The following is a 25,000-nucleotide window of genomic DNA, read 5'->3' on the forward strand; positions in this document are numbered from 1 at the left end:
GTCAGGTAGTTGTATAGTCATCCCTGACGGAAAGAAGAAGACAAGCGTTATATCCGATCACAACTATACACTGGCACCTGAAGGCGACTGGAACCAGGAGGATGTGTCATGCCCTCTCGACTGGAAAGAAATTGTTCGAGCAGGTGGTTGTTAGGATGAAGGTCGGAAACAGCCGTGAACAAGCAGTGAAAAATAAAAAAAGATAGATAGATAGATAGATAGATAGATAGATAGATAGATAGATAGATAGATAAATGAACGAATAAATAAATAAATACATAAATGAATAGATAATACATAAATAAATAAATAAATGCATAGATAGTACATAAATAAATGAATAAATAATGGTAAAACATAAATAAATAATGGTAAAACATGAATATGTGTTTAAACTTGCGAAATATGTGTTGAACTTGAACATTCCGTTTGTTTGGAAGGGGGGGGGGGGGGTGTCATTGTACAGAAGGGAAGGGTGGGAGTTGGAGGTGTGTGTGTGGGGGGGGGGGGGGGGCACTTCGGGGATGGGTTGTCTTGAACAAGAGAAAGCAGTGTATTTAGTTATGATTAAGCTAATGTCACTGGATGGTACGCGGGTAAAAGCACGAACATTATCTGTTTTCTCTCATTGTTCACACCTAAGGCGAAATGGTTTTCTACACTATAATCGCCATAAAAAACTAAACACATACATTTAGCTGTAGAACTTTGTGATGCGGACAGTTATGGTAAAACCAAGTATATTGCCAGTAAGGTAATTCATTCCCCTACCGTTTGAAACAAAGAGTTTTATTTTTCATCAATTAGTTTTTATGCAGTGTACAGGAGACCTAGGACACCCCCCAAAATGAAATTCGCAAAAGCAAATTTGCAGACACTAAAATACACAAACAATTAAAATAAGCAAGAGTGACCTCGTTTTTGATCTCGAATGGAAGAACAACTCCTTTTCTACCCATACAAATTGATTTGGTTCAGCTGTTGTGCCTAGCAGTGTTGTTTTGCCATTTTGAAGAAGACAGGTGTCCGCCTCGTCAGTGGTTCTAATTTTCATTTTACAGCAAGACTGGAGATTAGTCGAACATTATCAGGTTTCCCTTTTTTACAGCTCTGGTTTGAATAAGATTTCCGAGCGAGAAAAAAAAATCTAATTATTAATGCACAGCAAGAGATGATGGTCAGTTTAGTAGCCAGATGTTTTCCATTTAACGTCGCGCCTGGCTCATTCGGTTTTCTTAATTTCTTCCTTATTAAAGGCACAGTGCAGCTCACAGCCTTCGTTTTGCGTTTTTGTTGCAGCTGAGTGCATTTACAGTTCAAAAATCCTCCTATGGTAGTAAAACAAACCCAAAACTATCCAACGACGACATCTGTGAAGCTCGACAGTTTCTTGTTCACGCGAGTGCATAAATTAACCTAGTTATTACGTGGTGTTTGGTCGGAGTTCGATTCAACTGAGTGATTCCGGCCTCGATTTTGTTTTACACAAACTCATGATGACGTCAGACATAGTTTGCTAGTGACGTGTCTTTTTGTGCATGATGTGGTGATCTACCTGATCTAAATTTAGATCCAAAAATAGTCCAAGACCAGCCGGGTCCGAGTACGAAATTAATTCGTAAAAAAATCGCAGTTCTTGACTCTTTGGGTGCAAGTCAATGAAACTTGGTAGTTCTTCTAACGGATAGCTGCCTGAGGTATGACTAAAAGCCCCAGGGGCTCCGTGCACCTGGATTTGACAAGTTCAGTACCTTTAAAGAGACGGAAAAGGAACTTAATATTCTCAGGCCCTGCATGCTGTCTGAAGTAATGAGGGCGGTCGATGCATAGGGAATGTTTAAAGGTGGTCGTCTACATTTTTGCTTTTTTTCAATAATCTTATGGTTAGATTTCGCTAAAAAGTTATGTCAGATGATGAATGAACCATGGGGAAACAAGTTATAGAAAAAAATATAGGTAAAAAAAGATTTTATTTTTGGGTAGCGTGACTCACGCTTCCAATATTTTGTTTTCTGTTTGCTGAGAACATGTGCTTTGCCTAAAAATACTGACCAATCAAATTCATGTCACTATGCTGTCCACGTTTTTTTTTAAACGCACGAAATGCACGGGATTTGAGAGGAGTTTTGCGCTTGGCATTTTCCAAATAAGGATATCCTACTATGAGTACTACGCTGGAATACTACAAAGAATTTTCAAACGGCTACACTGGCTTCGTCTTTCCTGATCGAAAGGGGGTGTATTGTTGAATAAGAATGGATGGATGGATGGGTGTATTCATTAAGGACATCGCCCCATATCAAGGGGGTGTGTGAAACAAAATGAACAACATTCATTCGAATAATGAACATATAGAACATCAGACATGACGGACCATACAACATCAGATAATACAGCAGTACAATATGCATACTCATCTAACATCACATTTAGTCTGCAAAATGATTCATACAAATATACGGCAAGATTCCTCAAGACATTACTAAAATATACTAGCTAGCGTACTAAAAAGGGACATTTGGGAAAGCGATGCTTGAGGAAGATGCTTTTGAGACCTGACGTGTTCATCGTCAGCAGTGACCAATAAAAGGATTATATATTGTTACATATAACACGCTTTTTCTCGAGTGAGAACTGTAGGAAAGAATTTGTGAAGGTGAGCGTATAACCTGCATGGGCCGACATTGGCTTGGGCGATAAATCATAATTCAAGGGCTAGGAGGGTATACGTGCGAAGCAGTTTCTTCGAATGGAGCGAGGAGTTTCGTTGCAAATAATTTGGATTTACGATGAATTTGCAAAAGGGTTCTTGTGTACAGTTACTGGAGTAACATTTACACTGTGTTGAATATCTTCCCCGTTGGTGTTCGTTTCTTGATAGAAACGCCGTTATGAAGACGTAAGAGCCATGATACGTCCATGTCCCTGACACAGTTTAGCTTATTTGTCGTGTTTTTGTTTATGTGTTTGTTTGTTTGTTTGCTTGCTTGCTTGTTTTTTTGTTTGTTTGTTTGTTTGCTTGCTTGTTTGTTTGTTTGTTTGTGTGTTTGGTAGATTGGTTGGTTGTCTGATTGTGTGGTTGTTTGATTGTTTTTGTTTGGTTTTTGTTTGTTTGTCTGTTTGTTTATTTGTGTACAGAATTCCAATATTCTGTTATTGTCATCGAGTTAGAGTCAGGGTTATATTAATTTTATATTTTGTTCTCTCAGCTTGTGGTTTTGTCTTTCTAACTTGTTTTTATTTTGGTTTGTTACACAACTTCTGAGCTCCTCTTCGAAATGCAGAAAGTGAAATACAAAATTGTTAAAAATCGGTGTATCTGCAACAATACGTGCCAGCAGGCATGTGTACACTTTGTCCGTGTTGTCGAATTTCAAGTACAACTGCCAGCGACATCTTGAGGCTGTTCAAACAGATCTTCTTTGAGTAATACTGTGATAACATCCTGCAAGTACAAGCACACGAATTTACAGGGAGCTACCACTGCAGATGTTCTACAAAACTTACGCGCATCTACAGGGTGTCTTTCGTGGTCTTGTTTCAGGCATCCCTGCCATGCCAGCGATATCCTGGAACTATTCGGAAAGATGTTCTTTAAGAGTTTTTGTAAGGAGTCAGGCTATGACAAAATCCTGCAAGTACTGGGAGCCACCACTGCAGATGCTGTACGAGCACAAATTACGAGTATCTACAGCGTGTCTGTCTTGGTCTTGTTTCAGACATCCCTGCCAGCAATATCCTGGAGCTGTTCGGCAAGCAGTTCTTCGAGTACTGCAAGGAGTCAGGCTATGACAAAATCCTGCAAGTGCTGGGAGCCACCACCGCAGACTTTTTGCAAAACCTAGACGCTCTGCACGATCATCTCTCCTCCATCTACCCGGGCATGCGCGCCCCCTCCTTCCGGTGTACAGAGCGAGAGTCCGACGATGCCATCATCCTGCATTATTACTCGGAGAGGCCCGGACTCGAGCATATCGTGATCGGCATTGTCAAGGCTGTGGCCAGTGAGCTGCACAACTCCACGGTCAAGGTCGAGGTCATCCAAGCCAAGAACGAAGACTGCGACCACGTGCAGTTTGCAATTACGGAGGAGAGAGGGGATTCTGAGACGCGCAAAGTAAGAGTCCAGCGTGTATCGACTTTGTATAAATCTTTCCCTGTTTGAGGCCGAAGTTGACTTCGCGAAGTCATTTCTTAACAAAAATTCATTGCCAAAGCTTCGTGCAGCGGGCTACGCGAAGTCATTTCTTAACAAAAATGCATTGCCAAAGCTTCGTGCAGCGGGCTACGCGAAGTCATTTCTTAACAAAAATTCATTGCCAAAGCTTCGTGCAGCGGGCTACGCGAAGTCGACTCCGCCCGATTAATACCAGACGTCAATGTTGGTAAGAAAACAGAAACAATGAAATCTGGAAATTAACGTTTATTGGCTTTGCGACTAAAATATAAACTGGACGTTTTGGTATAGGTTATGATTCTGCTTGCAAAATCATGATTGGACATTTGTATTTGTTATTGCTCCTGTTTTAAATTAATAGATTACTACATTAACAATACATCAATAAATGAATTAGTAAATAAATGAATGAATGAATCAAATAATCAATCAATCAATCAATCAATCAATACATTATGTCTCTCGTTCGCTTTCCCTTTTTTCTCTACCGTCATTTCTACCTTTCCATCCTTCGTCTCCACCCTTCATCACTTCCTTCCTCTCGATCTCCTTTGTTCTTCAACAAAAAAACAGCAGACCTACAACAAATGTTTTACCTCGTGTCGTACAGGCGGACCTAGAGATGTGCCACGAGTTTCTGTCCTACGAGCCCAAGATCAGCCCGGCGACCTTCTGCAGTTCCTTCCCCTTCCACGTCATGTTTGACCGCCACCTGCGTATTCACCAGGCCGGAACCTCCATCGCCAGGGTCATCCCTAAGGTGCTGGAGAACAACACCAAGATCAACGAGCTCTTCGAGGTCAGTTGAAGGGTTGAACGTTGGGGGGGAACAAGTATTTACCATGCAGATTCGTGTGTGTCAGTAAACGTGTTTGCTTTTCTTTTTAGATTCGAGGTGAGTTGACGGGTTGAACGGGGGCGGGCCTCTTTAATCGGCTTTCTTTGCCTCAGTAAACGCTCGTACGTTTGCTTTCTTCACATTTTTGCATAAGTGGTTGGTTTGAGTTTTGAAATTTCTAACGAAAATTATGTGATTGACTGAATCCGTTTGTAAACGTATGGAGAACATATTCATGTTGTTGTTGTTGCTGTTCCTGTTGATGTTGTTGTTGTTGTTTTTGGCGGTGGTGATTGTGGTTGTGATGATGATGATGATGATGATGATGATGATGATGATGATGATGATGATGATGATGATGATGATGATGATGATGATGATGATGATGATGATGATGATGATAAAAATGACGACGATGACCACGACGACGACGATAGCAAAATCATGCCACTATGCTGACTTCATTCCGCTACGAATTCTGCCGAATGATATAGTCACCTTATACCTGAACCCCAATTGTCTCTCACACCTACAGATGATCCGCCCACACATGCCCGATTTGGATTACCCCACCATCATGTCTCACATCAACACTGTCTACGTCCTGGCCACGAAACCCGGCATCCTCGCCACCTCCTCTTCCACCTCCTCCTCCTCCAACGGCAACGGTGACGCGAGCGACCTGATGACGTCACATGGCTCCGACCACCACCACAAGGACCGCGACACCTCCGTCATGCGCCTCAAGGGTCAGATGATCTACGTGGCCGAGAGCGACTCCATCCTCTTTCTCTGCTCGCCCAGCGTGACGAGTCTGGACGACCTGTGTCGGAGAGGGTTATATCTGAGTGATATCCCCCTCCACGACGCCACACGTGACCTCGTGCTGCTTTCGGAGCACTTCGAGGCGGAGTACAAGCTGGCCCAGAAGCTGGAGATCCTCAACGAAGAGCTGACCAGGACCTACAAGGAGCTGGAGGATGAGAAGAAAAAGACGGACAGGTCAGTGGATTGGGAAATGGTGACTTAGGCCCAAAAAAAAAAGGTCTGTTTACGGTAACATAGGCCCAAAAAATAGGGTCGGTAGGTCGGGATTTTTTTATTTTTTTTTCCAAAAACCATATTTTTACGTTATTTTGCCAAAAAAAACAAAAGATTTTTTTTTTTTTCCCCAAATGCCAAAAAAAGTCTAGGGTCGCGCGAAAAAAATAGGGTCGGTCGGCTTACCGTAAACAGACCTATTTTTTTTTTGGCCTTATGGTTATTAGCATGTCTGTGGGTGGCATTCTTTAAAAAATTAGGATGAAAAGGTTGGCTTAAGTTCTTCGCGTTTGTGTGGTAGGCATTTTTCTTGGTCAACGTGCATCTCTGGTGACGTGATAAAAAAGACCACGATGGAAACGAGGATGAGCAATGATAGACACTCTTTTTTCCGTCATTTTCACATTTTATGCAGTTAAAATATGTATTATGAAAATCGGTTAAGCAAACAGTGTTGTTGTTGTTGATGTTGTTGTCGTTGTTGTTGGTGTTGGTGGTGTTTTGTGTGTGCACATTTGCACGTTAACAGCCGACAGTATCTTTCAAATCGGTCCGGAATACCCAGATGGGTTGGAGTGACATAACAACAAAACACAGACAACCAACCAACCTTCGACACCAATAAAACTCGTTTACTGTTCTCGCTCTCTACAGACTGATGTACTCCATCCTACCCCCATCGGTTGCCAACGAACTGCGTCATCATCGTCCCGTGCCTGCCATGAAGCATAAGGCAGTGTCCCTGCTCTTCAGCGGAATCGTGGGCTTCTCCCAGTTCTGCGCCCAGAACTCCCACAGCGCCATGCAGATCGTGCACCTCCTCAACAACGTCTACACCGAGTTCGACCAGCTCCTCACGCCAGAAAACAACCCCAATATCTACAAGGTGAGAGATAAATCCAAAAACAAAGAGACTGCCAACGTTCCAACATTCAGAATCAAAAAACAAGAAAGGTAAGTTGTTGGAACGTTGTTATTGACAAAAATACGGTACAATCACAAGATACGTTTTGTGTGACTATTTGTTTGTCTGTTCACCTAAAAGGCCGTTGGGTCGATATGTTTGTGATTGTAACGTATTTTTGTCAATAACAACATTCCAACAACTTACCTTTTTTTGTTTTTTGAAGGTGAGAGATAGTTAAAGAAGTCAAGATTGGAGCGGTGTAGTGACCACCACGCAGTGAAGAGGTTGACAATAGACGATCAGTGTTGACTGTTCGGAGATTACTGTGTAGGGTTTGTATTGGTTGTGAAAGAGTGAAAACCCTTCTTTTTAGTGAGTAAAACAATTCCGCACGTGCTCCTTGTCCACTTGTTTCGGACACACCCCTCGATCGCTAGTGATTGGCCCGCGGATTGTTTGTCTCACTAAAAGCAAGGGTATTCACTCTTTCACAATTCAAACAGACCCGACAGAGTTATTTCCGGAAGTTCGTCTTTTCATGTAGCATACGACAGTGGAACAAACGTCACTTTAGTTTTACTCCTATGAGTGGAAAGTGGTAGGATAATTTGTTGAGGCGTCTGGGGCGTGTGTGATCACAACTGTTGCTTGGCTATCACAATATTTATTTGTTTAAAGGTCGAGTTCCCCAAACATAGTTTATAATGCCAGTCGACTGGTACCTTTAGAGCTGCTGTAGCCTGTCATTTTATTGAGAACCTACATAGAACAATGTGGCAACTCATCGTAGCAATCGCAGAAGAGAACACGTTAACCCAATAATTCTCACTAGATCTGGGATTTATCCATTACCATAACCTGATACTAGAAATTGAACTAGCTAATGCTAGGCATGCTTAATTGAAGAAATGTAATTGTATTAGAAAAATAACAAATGAATCATTCCTTTTTTCCTTTTTTTTTTAGAACTGGCTTATGTTTTGAACAGTTATAGCCATCTCTTTCATGTACAAAAACAAAATCCTGCTAATGTAATTATCTGCTAGAACCAACGCAGGCAGCATACATAGAGGGTTTTTGTCATGCTTTTAACGAGTATTTGTCATTGCATGTGACTTCCTTTGCTATATCTAGGAACTTAAGCCTACTGTAGTTGAACAATTTAAAGAGTATAGTCTACTTTATGTACACTGTATATCTCCTGGTTGTTGCTTTAAACAAAGTCAATGTATAGTTTATGGCTGCACGAAAGCATACTGTCGTATATTTATGTGACTGCGACATGTAACAAAGGGAAAATCTAAGAAATATTTTAAAATCTCGACAGTATTAGGAACATTCGGCTGGATTTCCTTTTACAGTAAGTATAGTCACAAGTCACAGCAATCAGGCACATAGTGTGCTTTCCTAAATCTATACAAAGCTGTTCCTGTGATTTACATCAGTATCAAGACATCCCTTAAAACACGATTACATTTTAATCTGCTTATTGCAAACTTTTGAATAAAAAGTTAGGAATTCGTTGTGAAGAGACTTTCCTTTATTTGGTGTTTTACGTCGTTTTCAACCACGAAGGTTATATCGCGATGGTTGTGAAGAGACGTAAGTCTGCAATAGATCACGTGATGATGAGCCATTGAATCAGATATATACAGAAACTTCTATTTTATTGCGTCTGTTTTAATACTTTCTCTCAATTAAAGAGTTTCTACCTTACACAGTTTGAAAGGTATCTCTATTTTATGACTTCCTCCCGTTTTCTGTCTTATTTTTAAGTCGTGGAACACAAGTACATTTATATAGTAAGGTGGATGCGAACATTTGAGGAACAGAGTTAAAGAAGAACCAAACAAACAAGTAAGCAAAAAGACAACAATATAACACAAGAACAATAAGTTTATAGTCAGTGTTCGCTTCCATTTTTGTTCTTGATCGTATTTCAGCCAATCCGACCTTTTTCACTGTCTCAGTTATTCATGATTTGTATCGATTGCACAACGTCTTTCTCTTTTTGGAGCCTTGTGACTTCAGAGGCCGAATAGAACTCACATTTAGGCGGCTCGCCGAGACTAATAAAGAAAGAACTTTGTGTGTGCTTTCAGTGGTAACAACTTAAAAAGAAATCGAACTAAAATAGGTCGATACATGCACCTTATTTTCTATATTGTTTACCAAAATATGACATTGGACCCATGTCAACATTCATTGTTCATCCCGACCGCGAGCGGGGTCTCATAAAACCAATGGCTGTCTCGATCTGTGTAAAAAGTCACATTTTGATCAAGATTACAGTCGAGCCTATTCTTGCGACCACCTGTAGAAAGCAACCTCCTCATCATAACGACCACTTCCAAGGATCCCAGACGTGTTTCTTCTTCTATATATTTCACCTTTGTATAGCGACCACCTGCCGTTAATTTAAATATATGCGATATGTTTTAGTTTTTTCTTTCTTAGTGCAGTTCTTAATTCTTTGTAAGTGTGATATGTTCTATGTCTGTAACCGCCAGACACTGCATGGCAATTGTCCTTGTTTTTATAAGGACAGTACAAGTTTGAGTCTCTGGGTCTCTTGAGCCGATAACGGCCATGTTTGGTCGGTCCCTTGGGTGGTCGTTAAACACAGCTTCGACTGTAACGCCTACTGTTTGCTTCAGGTGGAGACGGTTGGAGACAAGTACATGGCTGTGAGCGGACTGCCAGAGTATTGTGAGGACCATGCACGCTGCATCGCGCGTTTGGCGCTGGATCTCATGGACATGTCCACAAGTGTCAAGGACCCCAGCGGAGAGCATATTACGGTCAGTGTCATGCACTGTGGTTGTTTTGTTTCTCTGTTGTTGTTGTTGTTTGGTTGTGAATTGGTTTGTGTCTTTGTTGTTGTTGTTGTTGTAGTTGTGTGTGTGTTTGTGTGTGTGTGTGTGTGTGTGTGTGTGTGTGTGTGTGTGTGTGTGTGTGTGTGTGTGTGTAATTTTGAGTTTGATTGCTTCGTGGTTGTTGTTGGTGGTGGTGTTGTTGTTGTGGTGGTTGTTGTGGTTGTTGTTGTGGTTGTTGTTGTCGTTGGAATCTGTGTGGAAATGTTAACAAAACACTTTTCGTGCATGTAGTAATGCTTCAAGTGTTACAGATCACTGAGTCATTACCATATTCTGCCAATAGAGTGTGTGTTTGTGTGTGTGAGAGAGAGAGAGCGAGAGAGAGAGAGAGAGAGAGAGAGAGAGAGAGAGAGAGAGAGAGAGAGAGAGAGAGAGAGATTAACAGACCAACTTTCTCTTTATTTTTCATCATCCACCCCCCAACCCCCCCCCCCCTCCCCCCCCCCCAACCCCCCCTCCCCCCCCCCAACCCCCCAACCCAACCCAACCCAGTCTCCCTCTTAATTCGTCATCCCCTGGTAGCCCTTCGTACCTTGCGCGCTGATCGTCAGTCTTGCAGCGGGATGATAACTCGTTCTTTAAAAGATCGGCCATCTTTGAAGTCGGTGACAGTATCTCGGGATTTACACTCTCGCAGTGTCCTCGTTACGCGACCCAACGCTGTTTCTGTAGCGCACTGTCTTTGGATGGCTGTCTTCTCTCACACATGTATTGAAGCGGGACAAACATTCAAGTTGATGGTGGTGTTGGTGATGGGGGGGGGGGGGGGGGCGGTGCAATAAACTAGAGATCAGTCGGGACACTAAAGGGCTGTCTACACGTCGGATCAAAGGCTCGCAGTGTGACATGTGCAAGAAAAGGATGAAGAAAGATATGGGCAGAGCTGCGCAGCGACTCCCCAGCCATTGTGCATGCTTGAGTGCAGAATTAGGCGAGGGGTGGGAAGTTGGGGGTGGGCGGGGATTTGGCGGGGGGGGGGGGGGGGGGCGGGGGCTACTACTGACTGGACATGTGGGTTATTTTCTTGGAATAAATCAGCCCATTCTATACACCCCTCCTCCCTCTCTATCTTTCTGTCCGTCTCTCTGTCTGTCCGTCTGGGTATGTCTCTCTTTCTCTCTCTCTCTGTCTCTCTGTCTCTGTCTCTGTCTCTCTCTGTCTCTGTCTCTCTCTCTCTCTCTCTCTCTCTCTCGCTCTCTCTCGTCCTGGTGTCATTATATAATTCATGATTTGTAATAAATAAAATACAATTGAAATTAAAGGAAACTTAAAACAAAATCTCGGTGGTGTGACATAAACCAAAAACTGTGCATATGGTTCCGTATGATCATTGCGTATGGTCAAAGCAAAATTCCAGCAGCTTTCTTGACCATGTTGTTAATTCTTCCTGCGTGATTTGAATAATGGTCAATCTGATTTTATTTTTGAAAGCAAATTATATGTCATTCCAGTTCAGTTTCTAAACATTATACGTTACATGTATTTGTATTTTTTTTTAACCAAAACATGGTATTTTACTTAGAACGAGACAGTATTCCTCCACTGCAATAACTGTCGAAATCTGTTTTCAATGTCATATTTTGGTCAAAAATACAAATAATATTTATGTATCGATCGATTTTAGTTAAGCATCCTTTTATGTTTTACGATTGAACGCACACGAGCATGTGCTCTTTTGTAGTCTTAATTGGTCGCCTAAATATGAGCTTTTGTCGGACTCTGACGTCATATGGCTCAACTAAGGGAAATCAATCCAATATTCAATCAATACATAACACCTTGACAATCCAAATCTACCCAAGAGTTGAAATCTACAGAATTCCAGCTAAGTAGCACGACGTAACAAATCCCACCTGCACCTTGACAATACAAATCATGAGTTGAAATCTGCATAAACCCAACGAAGATTAACGACCCTACAATTGCAATCCCACCTTCTGCTTTCCAATCCAAATCTACTCAAGAGTTGAAATCTACAGAAACCCAGCACGATCTTACAAGATCCTACTTAATACTGACGGAAGCGTGGCACATCTCACGTAGCCGAGCGAGCATGTCCGGTACTAAGTGCGAACGGATCCGCTAAAGCATGGGTGGCCGAGTCACTGAGTTAATGGCCAATTCAACGAGAACTAATCTTTATAGGTCAAGGTGTCTTCAAAGATGCGCAAATCGGTGCCAAAACCTGGCTGCAAGATAGCGGTAATTAAATGAGGCTATTTCCGCGGTTTGTTGAGATTTTGCGAAACTCACCTCCCTTGGCTGTTTACCGGGCTCCCATGCCTGTAGTAAACGGTTTAATAGACGTGCTGTCTGCCTGTGGCACGTACGGGCTCTCATGTGATGGAGGAGAGTGATGCAGTGGCGGCAAATTACCTCCCTTTTCTCTGTCGCTAGATCTAAACATGAGGGCTGTTTGACTTTTCGAACATGAAAGGTCAACCGTTGAGCAGGCAAAAAGGAGAGACCATTAATGGAATAGCATAGCACGCGAAATACACAAGGTAGCAAAACAAAATAATCTGTTCAGGGTAGATAATTGGTTTGACTTTCTTCTCGTATGTCAAAGTTGCAAAGTTTTGTCTATTGTGATTTTTTGTCGATTTTTCATTCGGCTCTTCCGTTTTTGTCTTGTCGATTTTGAGGGTACCCTTACTTGAGCGGCGGTCACGTGATCCCTGTAAACTGAGAAATATTTAATCCAAAAGATGATCCTGAAGGTTAAGTGAACGGCCTTCTCTGGCATACACAGTTTTAATTAAATGACACAGGAATTAATGCTTTAATTTGGGTTTGAAATTTGTTGCAATAATGTTTTGGCCAACTTTATTTTATTTCCTTTGGTTCGTCTTCCGTTTTATGTCATTGTATTTTATTTTATTTTGTGTCTGTCCACAGATCACCATCGGCATTCACAGCGGTCACGTGGTGACAGGAGTTATCGGTAAAAAGATGCCTCGCTACTGTCTGTTCGGTAACACGGTCAACCTGACCTCCCGAACCGAGACCAATGGAGTCAAGGGAAAAATCAACGTCTCTGAAGACGCCTATAGGTAAGCTGCACACATATTTTCTAGTTATTGTTATTACCACACAAAAACAAGACACACAAGCAAACAAACAAACAAACAAACAAACAAACAAACAAACAAACAAACAACAAACAATTAAACAAACATTGTTTTGTTATGGTCACAGAGACCTTTTTTCGAAGAGGCTACTGTGTTAATCACCTCCCGCGGGTTAGGGGGAAGAATTTACCCGATGCTCCCCAGCATGTCGTAAGAGGCGACTAACGGATTCTGTTTCTCCTTTTACCCTTGTTAAGTGTTTCTTGTATAGAATATAGTCAATTTTTGTGAAGATTTTAGTCAAGCAGTATGTAAGAAATGTTAAGTCCTTTGTACTGGAAACTTGCATTCTCTCAGTAAGGTAATATATTGTACTACGTTGCAAGCCCCTGGAGCAAATTTTTGATTTGTGCTTTTGTGAACAAGAAACAATTAACAAGTGGCTCTATCCCATCTCCCCCCCCCCCCCTTTCCCCGTCGCGATATAACCTTCGTGGTTGAAAACGACGTTAAACACCAAATAAAGAAAGACTGTGTTAATCCTAACCATTTAACAAGTCGCGTAAGGCGAAATTACTACATTTAGTCAAGCTGTGGAACTCACAGAATGAAACTAAACGTAGTCCGCCGCTAGTGCAAAAGGCAGTGAAAGTGACAAGCCTGTTTGGCGCGGTAGCGGTTGCGCTGTGCTTCATAGCACGCTTTACTGTACCTCTCTTCGTTTGAACTTTCTGAGCGTGTTTTTAATCCAACCATATCATATCTATATATGTTTTTGGAATCAGGAACCGACAAGGAATAAGATGAAATAATTTTTAAAACGATTTCGGAAATTTAATTTTGATCATAATTTTTATATTTTTAATTTTCAGAGCTTGTTCTTAATCCAAATATAACATATGTATATGTTTTTGGAATCAGAAAATGACGAAGAATAAGATGAAATTGTTTTTGGATCGTTTAATAAAAAAAATAATTTTAATTACAAGTTTCCGATTTTTAATGACCAAACTCACTCATTAGTTTTTAAGCCACCAAGCTGAAATGCAATACCAAACCCCGGCCTTTGTCGAAGATTGCTTTACCAAAATTTCAATCAATTTAATTGAAAAATTAGGGTGTGACAGTGCCGCCTCAACTTTTTACAAAAAGCCGGAAATGACGTCATCAAAGGTCATTATCGAAAAAAATATAAAAAATCCGGGGATATCATACCCAGGAACTCTCATGTCAAATTTCATAAAGATCGGCCTAGTAGTTTAGTCTGAATCGCTCTGCACACACACACATACACCACGACACTCGTCTCGATTCCCCCCTCTATGTTAAAACATTTAGTCAAAACTTGCAATTGACTAAATGTAAACAAGTCGCGTAAGGCGAAATTACTACATTTAGTCAAGCTGTGGAACACACAGAATGAAACTGAACGTAGTCCGCCGCTAGTGCAAAAGGCAGTGAAAGTGACGAGCCTGTTTGGCGTGGCAGCGGTTGCGCTGTGCTTCATAGCACGCTTTACTGTACCTCTCTTCGTTTGAACTTTCTGAGCGTGTTTTTAATCCAAACATATCATATCTATATGTTTTTGGAATCAGGAACCGACAAGGAATAAGATGAAATAGTTTTTGAAGCGATTTTAGAAATTTAATGTTGATCATAATGTTTAATTTTTTTAATTTTCAGAGCTGGTTTTTAATCCAAATTAACAGATATATATGTTTTTGGAATCAGAAAATGATGAAGAATAAGATGAACGTAAATTTGGATTGTTTTATAAAAAAAATTTTTTTTTTACAATTTTCAGATTTTTAATGACCAAAGTCATTAATTAATTTTTAAGCCACGAAACTGAAATGCAATACCGAAGTCCGGCCTTCGTCGAAGATTGCTTGGCCAAAATTTCAATTAATTTGATTGAAAAATGAGGGTGTGACAGTGCCGCCTCAACTTTTACATTAAGCCGGATATGACGTCATCAAAGACATTTATCGCAAAAAAGAAAAAAAACTTCCGGGAATATATTTCCCAGAAACTCTCATGTCAAATTTCATAAAGATCGGTCCAGTAGTTTAGTCTGAATCGCTCTACACACACACACACACGCACACACACACACACACACACACACACACACACACACACTCACAAACACACACACACACACAAACACACACACACGCACAGACACACACACACAACCACACACACACATACACCACGACCCTCGTCTCGATTCCCCCTCTATGTTAAAACATTTAGTCAAAACTTGACTAAATGTAAAAACGAATTTTACATATTTACGCCGACATACCAATGGCTGCTGTCATCACTTCCTTTTCGATTTCAGTCACTTTCTTTCTTTCTTTCTTTCTTTCTTTCTTTATGTTTTTCCTTAGTTCGTTGGCATTTTATTTGTTCAAGTGTTCGTTTGTCTGCCTGTCTGCCTGTCTGTTTGTCTGTCTGTCAGTCGGTCTGTCTGTCCAACGTTCTTTCGCTATTCATTTGGTCGAGTGAGTGGATTTTCGCTTCTTCAATCGTTTACTGTTCCGCCTGTTTGGTTTGGTTTGGAATTTCTTTCCTTTCCTGAATGACAGCCAAGCTTTGTCCGATCGTAAGTTTACGACATAAGTGTCTCATTCATTGCAATCCCTTTCACATATTTATACCCACCGCAGCATTAAACAGTTGTAGTGTCGTTCGCCTTTAACAACAGAACATCGCTCAACGTCCCTTTCATCCTAAACATCCATGGCTAATCTTTTGACGGCTGCAAGCTCCTAATGTCAATGTTCACGATGAAGGTCAAGTTAATGGCTGCAGTCTATGGCCACGGCGGAGGTGCCATAAACAGCGGTCTTGTACAGCAAAATGGTCACACGGGGGAGTTCACGCTGTTTGTGGCTTTGTGTGCTTAGTCTCTGGTCAGTTGTAAGGTCCGGCAAGTGTCACTTTGTCCGAAAGGCACTGGACAGTTGTAGTCGGACTAATGGGCCCGATTAGAATAGGCTGGTCAGTCGGTGGGTGGTCACGATGTTCTGTACACGTTGCTATGTCAGATGCCTGGACGATTTTCTTAAAAGTCAGTTTCTATGTTCTATATTAATGCGGTTAATTAGTCTGTATAGTTTTTTTTCAGACCTGTTTGTTTTTACATTTAGTCAAGTTTTTTTCAGTTTAGACATGCACAAACATACTGAGTTTGTGATCGTGTCAACGTCTTTCTTAGTCCCCCTTTTTATATCGCTGACAATTTAATTGGGTGAATTCGCTTGAAAGTATTGTCGAGTTTGTTGTTATGTTGACCAATTCGTAAGTATATTGGTTTGCATTAAGAAAATTCAGTGGAAGGGCCTTTGCTTTGTACTGTTGGTGAACTGGGACATTTTGTTTTAAAGACGCGCGGGCACTGGCTCATTGAGCCTTGTAAGACTACAAGTCAGCCTAAAATCCCCATCCTTAATAAGAGAGGGGTTCACTAGTCCGAGGGTTCACTAGTCCGAGGGTTCACTAGTCCGAGGGTCCACTAGTCCGAGGGTTCACTAGTCCGAGGGTTCACTATAGACGCTTGAACAAAGGATATTCAATTTGATTTGTTTTTATTTTGTGTGTGTATGTGTGCGTGGATGTGCGTGTGCGTGCGTGCGTGTGTTTTTCACTGCTGTGGGAACCAAATCGAAGAATATTCTCATAAAAACACTGAGTTGTTTTCATTCAAAAAGATAATGCGGTGTTTTATATTTTGACTGAAGAAATCTCAGACTATTTCCCCCAAGAAACTTAGTTATTTATATTTTGACTGAAGAAAGGATATTAAATTTATCAGGATACCGCCCCGACTGGACAATTACGTGATCGAACTGCCTACAGTTTTTAGTCATACTATATAGCACCTCGGGTTTCCTTTTGCCCGTGAGGGTCAGTTAGTTATCCCACCGACCTAAATTATGGAGAGGATCGAGCCTGGGTTGTACTACAGCCTCACACATAATTTCATTGAAATCGGTTCTCAAACATCGGATATCTATTTGCGGACACACACACACACACACACACACACACACACACACACACACACAGACACACACACACACACACACACACACACACACACACACACACACACAGACAGACGCAGTGAAACCTATATACCGCCTTTTTAAGGGGCGGTATAATAACTGGAAAATCAGGCGTCTATAGTAAACCCTCGGACTAGTGAACCCTCGGACTAGTGAACCCTCGGACTAGTGAACCCTCGGACTAGTGAACCCTCAGACTAATGAACCCTCGGACTAGTGGGACGTTCCCCCTTAATCCAGATAGTTCGTTCGTTCCTTCGTTCGTTCCTTCGTTTGTTGCACACATTTGCAAATCTCTCATGTGCTCTCGCAACCTTTGTCGCCTCTTGCTATTTTGCTTCTCAAGCTGTTCTCTTGTGTCAGAGGTCAGTCAACTCGCGTACTGTTTCTGGATACATCTAGCCATCATACAGGTTTAAGTATGTGAGACAACTCATATCAGTTTCTGATATGAAAGCATCGGTTAGGGTGTGTGGTTACCGCTGTCAGACAAAATCGCTTTTAAACACTTGATATTCTGTATCAAGGAAGACGCCTCCTGGACCTGAATCCGATGCCAACACGATTAAGAGGCAAGAAGCACACGGAGAAAACACTGAAGATTGTGAAACACGCTAAAGTGGTCTCAACTAAGTGGATTCAGAACATGCTTTTACATTTAGTCAAGTTTTGATTAATGTTTTAACATTTATTGGGAATCGAGACGAGGGTCGTGGTGTATGTGTGTGTGTATGTGTGCGTGTAGAACGTTTCCGAGAAAACTACTGAACCGATCTTCATGAAACTTTACATGAGAGTTCCTGGGTATGATATCCCCAGTTTTTTTTCAGTTTTTCGATAAATATATTTGATGACGTCATATCCGGCTTTTTGTCAAAGTTGAGGCCGCACTGTCACGCCCTCATTTTTCAACCAAATTGATTGAAAATTTGGTCAAGCAATCTTCGACGAAGTCCGGAATATGGGATTGCATTTCAGCTTGGAGGCTCAACAATTAGTTGATTAGTTTGCTCATTAAAGTTGTCATTAAAATCTAATTGTCCGTTACATATTAAAACATGATCGCATTGTATTCTTCATCTTCTCCTAAATCAAAAATATATAGATAATGTCATGTTTACTCTAAAAATGTGCTCAGAGTGGAAGAACATAGGTTCAGTAAGTAGTATACATTCGCATGCTTCGCGGAGACGGGCGTGACCCGCCTCGGTCTTCGGGTTAGCCGAGACTATCTGAAGGTAGTCTCGGCATTAACTGTCTGTTTGGTTATTGATCTTTATTGTTTGATAACGACTGAATAAATGTTTTTATATCGCTTCACGCTACTTTGTTGTAAGATGACCTGATTATTTCCGGCAGATGCTTACACAGAGCGTTTGTTTTTATCTCTGATGAAAATGTTCACGAAAATAGGTATACGTAATAGAACATGTTGAATATCTTCATTTGGAATGGTTTCTTGGTGTTTTGGATTATTTCTTCCGGGTTGGGTATGAAGACGACGTTAAACAGGGGAGATAAATACGAATGAATGGAACGCCAACGGGCGTGAAGATGTTTGGTTTGTAGTTCTACAATACAACTTGTACAAGCCTTAAAGCATATATGTTATATAAAATTGTAACCAGCAATTACACAAATATGCTTCTAATTTATCACTGCTTATTAACGATAGTTTACAGTGGTAAAAATGACCCTACAAATAAATGAATGTTTCCAGCATAGAGTTAATTCGAGTGAAGGACACAGACCGCGTCCATACCACAGCCGTTTTGTGTGTGTTTTTTTCGTATCCTTTTTCGTTAGTATATTACCAGTATATATGATTCCTGGTAGATCGTACTTCCTGACTCTTTGTCTGTCGTTCTAAGCCTATATCACCCTTGCCCCCTGCTTCTCTACCGGATCCAATGGATAATCATTATTTATATATTGTTTTCACTGATAGTAATCGGCTTTACTTGCACATGTTGTGAATTATTCAATAGCCTTTCGTGTCAAGACAGGAACGTCAGACAGGTTATTGACACAAGGTCACTGTGTGCTTTTATTTTTATTCGTCCGGTGTTTTTTTCTTCTTTTGTACACGAGGTAGGGTGTGATGATCATGAAACATGGGGGTGGTGGTGGGATGAAGGGTGGAGGGGTAGCGGGTATGCGGAGGGGGGTGCGAAGGAGCGTGTAGGGAGGAGGTGACGGTGCCTTGATGCTTGGGGGAAAAACTTCAGAGTAAGGCTGCAACGCTTTTCTCTGTAGTGTGTGTGTGTGTGTGTGTGTGTGTGTGTGTGTGTGTGTGTGTGTGTGTGTGTGTGTGTGTGTGTGTGTGTGTGTGTGTGTTTGTGTGCGTGTGTGTGTGTGCGTGTGCGTGAGTGTTTCTCAAAAAGGGCACATGCTCTTCCTTTTTTGAATTATTGTGTCAATAAACTGAATGCAAATAATGCGGATGTCTCCGCTTTCTTTCCTGGCCTCTATATCCAGGGGTGCCATATCATGCACTCGATCTGTCTTGGCATTCTTAAAAATATGGATTTTTTCACATTCCCTTTTTTTCTTGAAAAATAGAAATTTTGTATTCGCAAAATTTTATTTAATGATGTCTCGCAACTCCGTCTTATGTTTTCCGTTTCTATCCTTTTGGGGGTTTGTTTTGTTGCTTTTGATTATGTGCTTGTTTTGCCTCAATTTGGTTTTAATCTTTTTAGCCGGATTTCTTTCTTTCTTCATACTTTTCTTTCTTTAATTATTTCTTTAAATTGCGAGGAAGTTAAGTGAGAGACCCTCGAGAAGGCGAATAGGGTTTGAGGTAGAGTTGAACTTAGTGAATCATTGTTGTTTTCGTTTGTTTTGTAGATTCTGTTTATTGTTAATCACATTGCTTTTGTGGAGTGTTTCGTTGTTAATTATTCAACGGTTTGGATATGGTTTACACGCACATGCTGCATTGTTATTCACATCCAAGCAGTTGATTACGAAATATGTGCACCACAATTAACGTTTTCAACATGCACCTGTACTCATCCATCTTCCTCTCCAGGTAGTGCAAAATCATCGACACTGATCAGGTGCAACCCGAGTGCACGTGCACTCAAACGAACCCATTAAACGCTCTTCGGGCTTTTGTTCCTGCTGAGAAGCGGCGAGTTAAGTTCTGTTTGAGCACTTAAAGGATCATGATATAATGCTTGATGTCTCACTGAGACAGGCCACTTGGGTTGCGTACACGAGAATCGTGCAAGAAGTGTGGGTTGCTTGGGTGCAAATGTACTTAAATATCATAAATATGCATAGGCTTCAATACACTTGTGACTTGAGTTGTTAATGGTTTTGAAGGGTTGGTTACAGAAATCAAACAAATGTGTATTCGCAGACTGAAGCATGAATCCGTGTAACCATAACCTGTTCGTCAAAGATGATATGTAAACTGCTTCATGATCTTTAGGTTTCATTGACCGAATATCTTAACTACGAGGTTGGAACGATTACAACGTCTCACACCTTCGTCATATGAGCCTATCCATGAATGTATATTTATGGCGCAGGTCTACCGAACTTTTACTCACGCTATTCTACTTAAACGCATTGCAATGCCGCAGAACAAATACAGTACCTGAAAGAACTAAACATACAAGCAAGTATACAATACTAGCGACAGCTCTTTTGAGACACGTCACTGACCGAGTCAGCAGTAACGTCCTGGGGCAGGTTTCATGGACTCTCAGTAGCCACACTGACAGTCGGACCACCTCTTCATCACCCAACTGAGGCTGTCCGAACGCGGTGCTAGCTAGCGCTGGGGGAGGGCAGCACTGTCATCGGCTTTGATATAACTGTGCTATAGAGAGCACACCAAAAGTAGTGACTATGCTGGGCTCTACGGGTTTCCCTGCGCGCGCGATCATTGTTCGTCGGACTTTGACATGAACAGCGCTACAAGTTGTCTCCGTCCACTGTAATCGGGCAACCGTGCGAAGAGACAAAGTCGGCCGACAAAATCTGTTCATAAAAACCGATGTCGTCAAGGTTGCAGCATTTCACTCGTTCAACTGCAGATGAACGACTGTGTTACTGGCCCATGAAACCTGCCCCAGGGCTGAGGTGCACAAACCGATGTCGTCAAGGTTGCATCATTTCACTCGTTCAACTGCAGATGAACGACTGTGTTACTGGCCCATGAAACCGGTCCCACGGCTGAGGTGCACAAACCGAAAGTGGGTGCCACCCAAACGGGAGTGAACAAACCACGGGGTCTAATTCACAACAAATCTCAATTTCAACCAATTCAACACCGCGGCTGGTTCCCACCCGGCTGGTAACTTTCTGGTGCACCTCGGCCCTGGAGTCTGTCAAGAAGCCAAGAAAAACAAAAGACCGCCACTCAGAAGGACCTGTGCGCAGCTAGCCCACGAGATCCACTTGAAGTCTCCCCTGAGTACCAATATCACCCCCACTCGGGGCCGACAACAAGCACGATCCCCTATCACATATCTCGCCCCGACATGCTGTGTAGGCACTCTTCCCCTTGCACGTGCTGCTTCCAGAAAATGTTTACTTACCTCTCGAGTGCCTCTCTCCTGGATCGAGCTCCCGAGGTCCCATAATGAGGGCCAAACGCATTTTGAATGCAGTGTAGTAGTGCTCGGTGTCAGTGTGTGATATAGCGATTGCAGCTAATGTATTACCCTGGGTGTATATTTGTTCTTGGGGGTGATAATGAAGGTATATTATCGCGATCTTCGGTGATATTGCGTGAAAGGTTTAACGGCTGATGTTAAGAGTGATTTGTACCGGTTTAACTTACAAAATGGACTCGTGCCTGCTTATGTCATGTTGTGATCGGGGAAGGGCGTATGTTCTTCATGTTGATGCCTAAAGGTACCCTTTACGTGTAGATCATGTTGTCTATCACCACGGACAGGTCCAGGCATGGAAGGCACAGTCCTTAATATGAGATAAGACCATCTCTCCATTTGGACACAGCAGCCAAGCTATAGATTAGTGGTGGTATATATGTGTCAACTTGAAAGTATGCTCTTATAGGAAGGATCTGTGATAATTTACAAGGCCAGTAATGTACCTTTACAAGACTCGCAGCTGTGCTGTCATGGGCATATCATTTCACGTGTCGGTTGCAAAATTAATTCAGCAAAAACAAACACAAACATAATAGTAATTAAGTATAACATAATATCCAAACTCTTCACACAAAGCAGCCTATTTATTTTGTTTCAAAAGGCATATAGGTTGAATGATGCTCCTATCGCTTGTAAAGGCCAAGACACATCTGAGCTGGTGTACATGGTCGTTTCCACGAAAAGGACGGTGCCGTTAAGGCCTGCATAGCTACGTTATAAGTATAGGGGCATAGAAATTCATCTTCGTTAACCAATTTCCTGTTATACGTGTCACTCTGCATGACGCTGTGATTGATACGGAACATGTAATAGTACTGAGCGGCTTATCGGTCGTGTCACAATGTGTGTCGGAAGTGCTAATTAGCATCGTTAGCTTTTTAATCTTCTTCGGGGTCGTCGTCCTGCTCTGGCTGTTCCTCCACCAGCTCCTCCACCAGCTCCTCCACCAGCTCTTCCTCCTCCTCCTCCTCCTTCTCCTCCTCCTCTTCCTCCTCCTCCTCCTCTTCCTCCTCCTCCTTCTCCTCCTCCTCCACCTCCTCCTCCACCTCCTTCCTCCTCCTCCACCTCCTCCTCCTTCTCCTTCTCCTCCTCCACCTCCTTCTCCTCCTCCTCCTCCTCCTCCACCTCCTCCTTCTTCTCCTCCACCTCCTTCTCCTCCTCCTCATCCCCATCCTTTCCTTTATTGTCCTGTTCTTCTTTTCCTTGTCCTACTTCTTCTCTTCCTTCTCCTACTTCTTCTCTTCCTTCTCCTACTTCTTCTCTTCCTTCTCCTACTTCTTCTCTTCCTTCTCCTCTTGTCCCTCATTCTCTTCTTCCTATTGCTTTTCCTTCTCCTCCTCGTCTTCTTTTTACATTTAGTCAAGTTTTGACTAAATGTTTTAACATAGAGGGGGGAATCGAGACGAGGGTCGTGGTGTGTGTGTGTGTGTGTGTGTGTGTGTGTGTGTGTGTGTGTGTGTGTGTGTGTGTGTGTGTGTGTGTGTGTGTGTAGAGCGATTCAGAGTAAACTACTGGACCGATCTTCATGAAATTTTTCATGAGAGTTCCTGGGTATGATATCCCCAGACTTTTTTTTTCATTTTTTCGATAAATGTCTTTGATGACGTCATATCCGGCATTTTGTAAAAGTTGAGGCGGCACTGTCACACCCTCATTTTTCAATCAAATTGATTGAAATTTTGGCCAAGCAATCTTCGACGAAGGCCGGACTTTGGTATTGCATTTCAGCTTGGAGGCTTAAAAATTAATTAATGACTTTGGTCATTAAAAATCTGAAAATTGTAATTAAATTGTTTTTATAAAACGATCCAAATTTACGTTTATCGTATTCCTCATCATTTTCTGATTCCAAAAACATATAAATATGTTCTATTTGTATTAAAGACAAGCTCTGAAAATTAAAAATATAAAAATTATGATTAACATTGAATTTTCGAAATCGATTTGTCATTAGTTTGGAGCTGCCCTTCTTGTCTGAAAATGATTTAATTCTTCAGTGGCTTCCTAATTAAAAGTATTTTCCATTTACAGTACTGCACATAATCTGTCATCGTAAAACAACGTTTAGGCCAAAAAGAAAAATATGTCTGTGTCCGGTAACATCGCCGAAAAAAATAGGGTCGGTCGGTCGGGTTTTTATTTATTTTATTTTTTATTTTGTTTACCTTTTTCTTACGTTTTGTTAGAATAACTGCAAGAAGAAATCTTGCCACAGACCCTTAAGAGGGATTCCCGGCGTCATTGGCAGCCATGTTTTTTTCGCGTGACGATGGAAACGGGAGGTAAGTCTCTTCGATTGTGAAGTCTCATCGACCGATTACATCCCGTTTTTTTGTTTTTTTGTTTGTTTGTATTTTGGTGCGAAAAGCGAAAAAACCCTGTAGGGTCGGCGCTTAAAAATAGGGTCGGTCGGGTTACCGGAAACAGACATATTTTTCTTTTTGGCCTTAACAAACAACTCTTATTAGAGCAGTCATTCGCTGGTTTCTCCTTTTCGAATAACATCCACGGCCATATGATGCATCTCCTTATTTGTTGTATTTGCTCAGAGGTTGGTACCTTCAAATTATTGAATATCTAATGTTCTCAAATAATGTCCACTGCAACAACTTTATGTTACATTCATGGCTGTTGGTCTCCTCAAATTACTTCGAAAGAAATATCTCAATTTTGCCGGGAGTGGTAATTGGAAAGGTGTACTTAAATCTGGAATTACATTGGAGTTTGCCCCGTTTGCCTGGAAGGTTTGCAATTTCGTAGTGACTTCTTAAAAGATGGTTTCCTATTAGAGTACTGTACGGTATCTGTCATCATAAAACCGCCGAACAGACGATTATCAGGAGTGCATGGCAGTCTCCCTATGGCTCAAGGCGATCCTCGATCTCAAATTGAGTACCTTCTTCTGCAAGATATCTTATTTTTGGCTGCACAGTAGTTGGTCCTCTCAAGTTACATCCAACGAAATATCTAAATTTGCAGCTGGAGTGGTAGTAGATAGGGTGCACTTAGATTTGGAATTAGTTCGGAACCGTCTCTGATATGAGAAGGGCGGAGACTAATAATCATAGATGGCGAGTGGGATGATGAGGGAGAGAACAAATTATAAATTGTCTTTATCCTGAAGTTTTGCAGTGGATGCAGTTGTTTACAGCAGAAATGGTAAAAGTGGAAGTTTGAGCCTAATGAGAGAAAGATGGTTGGGGTACCGAGTTCAAACCATGCCGCTTGATGATGAATATGGTGCTTGACTGAAGATGATTGACCCTGCCATTACAGACTTGGACCGCACTCGGACCATTAGACTCTGTGGGTCCACCACTTCCTGTTCCAAGAAGTAAGCCCTTACCGCGTGACCCCCGCCACCCCCCCCCCCCCCCCCCCCA

At 41.8% G+C, this 25,000-nt stretch overlaps 1 protein-coding gene across 1 annotated transcript in view; it reads left to right on the plus strand.

Annotated features, from left to right (window-relative positions):
* The window catches only part of LOC138956456 (guanylate cyclase soluble subunit beta-1-like), a gene marked incomplete at its 5' end in the record, with an annotated part of 57,851 nt that overhangs the window by 6,629 nt on the left and 26,222 nt on the right, over nt 1-25,000 (plus strand). Inside the window, 6 exon segments of the mRNA XM_070327812.1 lie at nt 3,720-4,117; nt 4,788-4,976; nt 5,551-6,017; nt 6,711-6,942; nt 9,621-9,764; nt 12,738-12,892. Coding sequence (XP_070183913.1) covers nt 3,720-4,117; nt 4,788-4,976; nt 5,551-6,017; nt 6,711-6,942; nt 9,621-9,764; nt 12,738-12,892 — 1,585 coding nt within the window.

Source organism: Littorina saxatilis, unplaced genomic scaffold (assembly GCF_037325665.1).
Source record: "Littorina saxatilis isolate snail1 unplaced genomic scaffold, US_GU_Lsax_2.0 scaffold_461, whole genome shotgun sequence".
In the NCBI taxonomy this organism is placed as follows: Eukaryota; Metazoa; Mollusca; class Gastropoda; order Littorinimorpha; family Littorinidae; genus Littorina; species Littorina saxatilis.